At 28.7% G+C, this 6,000-nt stretch overlaps 1 protein-coding gene across 2 annotated transcripts; it reads left to right on the top strand.

Annotated features, from left to right (window-relative positions):
* Nucleotides 1–3,810: 3,810 nt before the first annotated feature.
* LOC120087809 (cyclin-dependent kinase inhibitor 7-like) lies at nt 3,811–5,434 on the top strand. 2 transcript variants are annotated; one of them, XM_039044714.1, is made up of 4 exons: nt 3,811–4,346; nt 4,467–4,513; nt 4,768–4,950; nt 5,051–5,434. In XM_039044714.1, the coding sequence occupies exons 1-4, from the start codon at nt 4,035–4,037 to the stop codon at nt 5,118–5,120; spliced, it is 612 nt and encodes a 203-aa protein (XP_038900642.1). In that variant the 5' UTR covers nt 3,811–4,034; the 3' UTR covers nt 5,121–5,434. The 2 variants fall into 2 exon arrangements, with proteins under 2 accessions (XP_038900642.1, XP_038900641.1); XM_039044713.1 differs by having other exon boundaries at nt 3,815–4,346; nt 4,765–4,950.
* The last annotated feature ends 566 nt before the right edge of the window (nt 5,435–6,000 follow it).

The raw sequence follows: 6,000 nt of genomic DNA, 5'->3' as shown, positions 1-6,000 counted from the left end.
AGATACGGCTACATGATACGAATACGATCGGATACGATAATTCGTCAATTTCTAAAAAACTAAGATACAGATACGTCTAAGGATACATCTTTTTTTATATATATTTTTATATATATATTTCTAAAAAATGATGGTACTGATATGTTGAAGTTACATTTTTTTTCCTTTAAAAAATATAGGATATAAATAAATTTAGAATACAAGTTAATAACAATAGCGCAAAATAGAATACAAACACTGAAATACAATACAAAAAAAGTAACATCTAAGATGTTTAAGTACAGTAGTTAATAAATGCAATAGAAAAGTGACTCATATGACAAAGAAGAAGAAGAAGATTAGAGGGAGAAGTATGAAGATAAACGAAGAACTTTTTCATTGAATTGTTGAAAATATCCAAATGGTTTATATTTTGATGGACTCTGTGGGGATTCAAATGTGAAGATGGAGATTATATGATTCTAGTCCAGGGTTTGGTCCATTATTTATTTATTTTTCTTTTAGTTTTAGACTCGAGTAGTGAGCTTTTTAAATAAGTTGCCTAATTTTAGATTGGGAAAGATTAGATGAGTTACTTTTTTTTTCCTTTAAAAAAAAGTACGCATAGAAATAGATACGTCAAATCGCGTGTCAGATACGTATCTGGAAAATATATGAAAATATAGATACGTCAAATTGCGTGTCAGATACGTATCTGGAAGTATCAGTATCCGGTACGTATCTGATACTGATTTTTTGCCTCACATAAAGTATTTGTGCTTCATAGTTGAACTATATACCTTAAAAAACACCTGCGATATAGGTAAGTTGTTATTTAAGAGGTGGTCTTTATTAAGCTTAAAGATATAGTATCATTTGAAGCTAATCATATACATTTGCATCAAATTCTATGGGGTAATCTCTTACGTAATAATAAGAAGAAAAAGTTACCTTTTTAGTCCTCAAGTTTTTAAAATACGTGTGTTTGGTTTTTGATTTTTAAAACATCATTTTTTTAGTTCTCAAGTTTTTTTGAGTGGCTTCATTTGAACCCTAAATTTTCAAAATATACTTTCTGGTCATTGATTTTTTAAAAATATGTTTAAGAGATCCTTGCATTAATTTATTATTATTATTATTATTTTAAATTAAAATTATTTTTTTAAGATTCTCTCTCTAAAATTATTTTTGAAACATATTTTTGTAATTCAATATTCATATAATTAAAATAAAAATATTTCAAGGATTTTTTTAAACCGATTCTTAGATACTTTGATTAAAAATGTACATTTTGAAAACTTGGAGATTGAATGCATCTATTCTAAAATGTCAATGATTAAAAAGATTTGTTTTGAATATTCAGGGACCAGACAGACCTATTTTTTAAAACTTGAGGACCAAAAAATTAGTTTGTCCTAATAAGAAACACTATTATCTTTTCTCTTTGTTAGGTTTTCTTAATTTTAAATGAATAATAGTGTTACGTGATTTTAGTAAGCCATGAATAAAAAATAATTAGCTAAAATATAAATATTCAACCGTTTCAATTTTTTTAAATCAACAAAACTTATATGTAGTATAATTTTTGCTACTTGCTATAATTTGGCAAACTGACTATTTTTTTTATATATATAATATGTGAGAGGAAAATCAAAAACTTTCTTAATGATCGATAATATAAGTACTACATCAGTTAAATTATATTTATTGTTAAGCTGACCATTAATATAAAGATTTCTTCCTTTGAAAAAAATGTATAAAGGTTTCTCGTATTTGCATATAAGATGCAAAGGCTAACCTAGATTCTTATACTACCATCTATCAAAAAAACCTTTTGGAATAGTCATCTAAAAGTAAAATACATTAAAATTAATCTCTTTTTTTTTTTTCTTTTTCTGTTTAGTTAATTAAATTGCAAAAATAACCGTATCATATCATCAATGCAAATAAAATAGTGGATAATATACCACATGCAAGACACATGTTAAAAAGACGAGTATATCTGAGGAGACCGAATAGAGATTTTTTAGGTTATAAAATACCTTCATGAAGTTTTATAAAAATAATAATTCAATTACTACGTCAAAATTTTGTTACAAACAATTCAAGTCTCTAACATAAAAAATATTATTAAAATTTATTAAAACTTCTTTAAAAAAAAGATTGTCGTATAAAGAAATACGAAGAGTCACCCATATAATAAAAGTTGAAACTTATTTTTTAAATGTTTTTTTTACCGTTGAAATTATATATGATTCTTATTTAAACTATACAGACTAAGGGTGGTTTGAATTGATTATAAAAAAATATTTTTTTAAAAAAATCACTTTTATTTAAATACTTTTGACAAAATCTAGTTAGTAACTATTTGATTTTGATTTTTTGTTTTGAAAATTAAGTCTATAACATTCTTTGCACCTCTAAATTTATTGACTTGTTAGGTACCTTTTAACAATATTTTAAAAAACTAAGCTAAATTTTGGAAAAAAAAAAATTAAAAAGGGTAATTTTTAAATACTTGTTTAATTTCTGAAATTTGGCTATTACAAAAAATTGGGAGAAAATAAATTTAGTTTTTTTTTTAAAAAACCAAATAGTTATAAATGAGGTCTATATTTTTTATGGGAAGTATGGCTTTCTTGAGTTATGTTTCCATGTGCTCAAATTGGTGTATATATGGACTAAATTGAATAAATTGTTAAAATTTTGATGATACATAAAGTCTCATTTGGTAACCATTTTTTTTTTTTTTTTGTTTTTGAAAATTCAGCCTATTTTCTCCTCATTTTTTACAATAATTTACATTTTTCTTAAATACAATGGTTGAATTCTTAGCCAAATTTCAAAAATAAAAATTATTTTTTCAGTTTTCAAAATTTAGCTTGATTTTTTAAACAATTGGTAAAAAATAAATAACAAAAGAAGAAATTTGGAGGTGAAAGTAGTGCCTACATGTTTAATGTTCAAAAACAAAATAAAAAATCAAATGGTTACAAAACCAAACCTAAATAAAACTAAATTGTTACAAAATAATGTTGAGATTGAGAAACTAAAATGATATTTCAAGAAAAGTGATACCAAAATGTTTATTAGTTTGAAATTTAAAAAGCCAAATGAGTCTAGCTCAAGTGTAATATCACTTTTACAATGTTTGATTTCCACTCTCATATAGAGATGTCCACGGCTCGGGATAGGGTCAAGGAAGCCTTCTCTGTTCCCATCTTGGTTAAATTCTCCACGGAAAATTGGCGGGAACTGAGTTCCCGCGGAAAAAATTTCCCACTTATTTTTTTATATAATTTATTTATTTTTAATAATTTTTAAATCTATTCTCAATCAAATAAAATATTATATATTAAATGAGTTATTTCTAATATATTTTTATTCAAATAAAATACTATAACATTTTGTTATAAAATTAATAATATTTTATATAATTAAATTATTTAATCTCACAATTTAAAAATTAAATATAATGTTATAATAAAATTAGTAATATTTTATATAATTAAATTATTTAATCTCACCATTTAAAAATTAAATATTACAATATTATAGTTTAGTGTTATATATTAAAACATTTTTATCATAAAAATAGGAAAGTCTTAACATTAAAACATTCTAAAAATGTATCAAACTATGAAAAGGTTATGAAAATTTAAAATTAACTATAATGTTCTACTATGTAAATAATATATTATTATTATTATTATTTATGGATATATGTATTTGTGTGTGATACTTATCGGGCGGGTTCTCACCGAGTCTCAATCCTTGAAGAAAATGGGCATCTCTAACTGCATATAGTTAAAAGGAAAATTAAATAAAAGATTAAAATTAAATAATTAGAAGGAAAAAAGAAAGAGAGAAAAAAAAAGCAATCCGTAGGGTAGCGTAGAGTGGTGGTGATGAGTATCACCATCAGCATCAACCGTCCCTGAAAGCCACAGTGAGTCTCTTTCTCTCTCTTCCACTCTCTCTGTTTTCGTACTCTGTAACCCACAAAGAAAACCAACCAATTCTGAGGAGAGAAGAAGAAGAGATCAGATTGAGATATGGTGAGGAAATGTAGAGGAGTTGCAGAGATTGCAGTCATGGAGGTCGACCTAAGAACTACTAGACCTCCACCTGACAACAAGAGGAAGATCACCGCCGGAATAGACTTTGAAATCTCCACCACGACAACCTCGTTTCTCAAGCTCCGGAGCCGCCGACGCCGTGTTCTTTTTCCAGAGAATTCGGTTCCTTCACCGCCGGCGGAAATAACCTCTATTAGCCCTACCTCCGATGACGATACGTCCGCCTTTTGCTGCTCCAGTAACGCTTGCAACGAGATTGTTGAGGAGAGCAAGTTCGTAGATCTGGAGGTCACAGTTTTTTTTAACTCTAAATTGATTCCGAGTTGTTTGTTTGTTTTTGTGACTTGTGATTTCTGTTTTTGATTTCGTTTGTTTCTGAAAATTTTGTGTTCATATTATTTTTTGCAGGATGAGAATGATGAACATGGAGTCGCGTTCAAATCCAGCCGAGAAAGGTTTTAATTAATTTCCTACTGATCTCGATCTGAAATTGTTGAGTCTTCCTTGTTACCGAATTTTTGAATTCAAAACTCAAAGAAAGAGCGTTTCAGAAACGGACTTGACCTCCATTAAACTAATTGATTAATTAATTGTTTCCGTTTGTGATTTTAATTCCTCTCTCTTTCGTCCATAAATACACAGTTTGCGATTAGAGTCTCATAAATCTTCACGCTCTGATCCGTTCTTCCTCTTCATCTTCTTGCAGCAGAGAGACGACTCCGTCTAGCGAATTCCAATCACCGCAGTCCGGCGATATGGAGTCTCCGGCGAGGAAAAGCGAAGCGACTTCCAGCAATAGATCTTCGTCTTCGGTGAAGATGCCGGCGGAATCGGAGCTGGAAGAATTCTTCATCGCTGCCGAGAAAAACATACAGAAACGTTTCGCTGAGAAGTAAGTTTAATGGAGGATGCCTAGCTAATAGCTTCTTCAAATTTTCTTGTAGCCATGGAAGAAATTAACAGAGTTAAAAAATTGTGAACACAAATTGCAGGTATAATTACGATATTGTTGAGGATGTTCCGTTGGAAGGACGTTACGAATGGGTTCGAGTAAAGCCATAAGAACAAAAACAATAAATTAAATAATATTAATTAGGCTTAAACCTCCATTTAGTATTCAATCGACCTACCTTCTTTGTAAACTTCCCTCTCCTTGATCTTCTTCTTTTTCCTTCTAATTTTGTACAGCTGTTAGCATTCTGATCTCTATCATCATCTTGTAAAAGTAGAAAAGCCAAAGCTAATTTGTTCTTCGTACGATTCTTCACAGAAAAAGATATTGTAATTAAATTAGGAAGAAATTGAACAAACAAGATTCTTATTTGTGAAGATGAACCGATCCATCCAGCATCTAAAATTCCTCAGTTTGCAACACACGGTTTCAGTTCTTCATTCTGGTAAGATTCCCTGAAAATTCCTTCTCATCTCTTTTCCATTTTTCCTTTTTTTAAAATTATATTTTAGTTACATTTTTATGGACAGATAAGAAATGCCGTTTTGATTTTGTCCTTTTGTTTCTTATATGCTCTTTTTTTTTTAACTCTTTCTTCTTCTCTTCAATTCATATTCTTTTGCATTTCATATTTGCCATGCACATACTGTTTACAGAATCTGAGATTCATCGTGAAATTAAAGCTTGTTCATATTTTTTGCACAAGTTTTCTTTAAATTTCGTAAAAAAATCAATATTGTTTGGTTCTCCAATTTTAGATTTTAGATAGAGAGGCATGTGAAACAAAATCAAGAAGAATTTGCTATTTACAGCACAACCCAAAAACCCCAACACAGAAAACCAAATTCCTCTGTGAAAATTTGCAGGTCGAATTTTCATTTCCCAAAAGGAAATCTGAAAGCTACGGATGTAAAAAACCTTGGATTTTTCTGTTATACTGTATAATACGTAATCAATTTTCAATAGAGGGGTGGTCCTGGTTTATTCTAT

Source organism: Benincasa hispida, chromosome 10 (genome assembly GCF_009727055.1).
Source record: "Benincasa hispida cultivar B227 chromosome 10, ASM972705v1, whole genome shotgun sequence".
NCBI lineage: Eukaryota > Viridiplantae > Streptophyta > Magnoliopsida > Cucurbitales > Cucurbitaceae > Benincasa > Benincasa hispida.
The sequence above is the reverse complement of the archived record's forward strand: the minus strand, read 5'-3'. Positions and strand labels throughout refer to the sequence as shown.

Bases quoted from the DNA above. Each gene is read 5' to 3' on its own strand.
- LOC120087809 (XM_039044713.1), top strand. From the start codon at position 4,035: ATGGTGAGGAAATGTAGAGGAGTTGCAGAGATTGCAGTCATGGAGGTC. The intron at 4,347-4,466 runs GTCACAGTTTTT...TATTTTTTGCAG, and splicing joins GCAAGTTCGTAGATCTGGAG to GATGAGAATGATGAACATGG. The intron at 4,951-5,050 runs GTAAGTTTAATG...CACAAATTGCAG, and splicing joins CAGAAACGTTTCGCTGAGAA to GTATAATTACGATATTGTTG.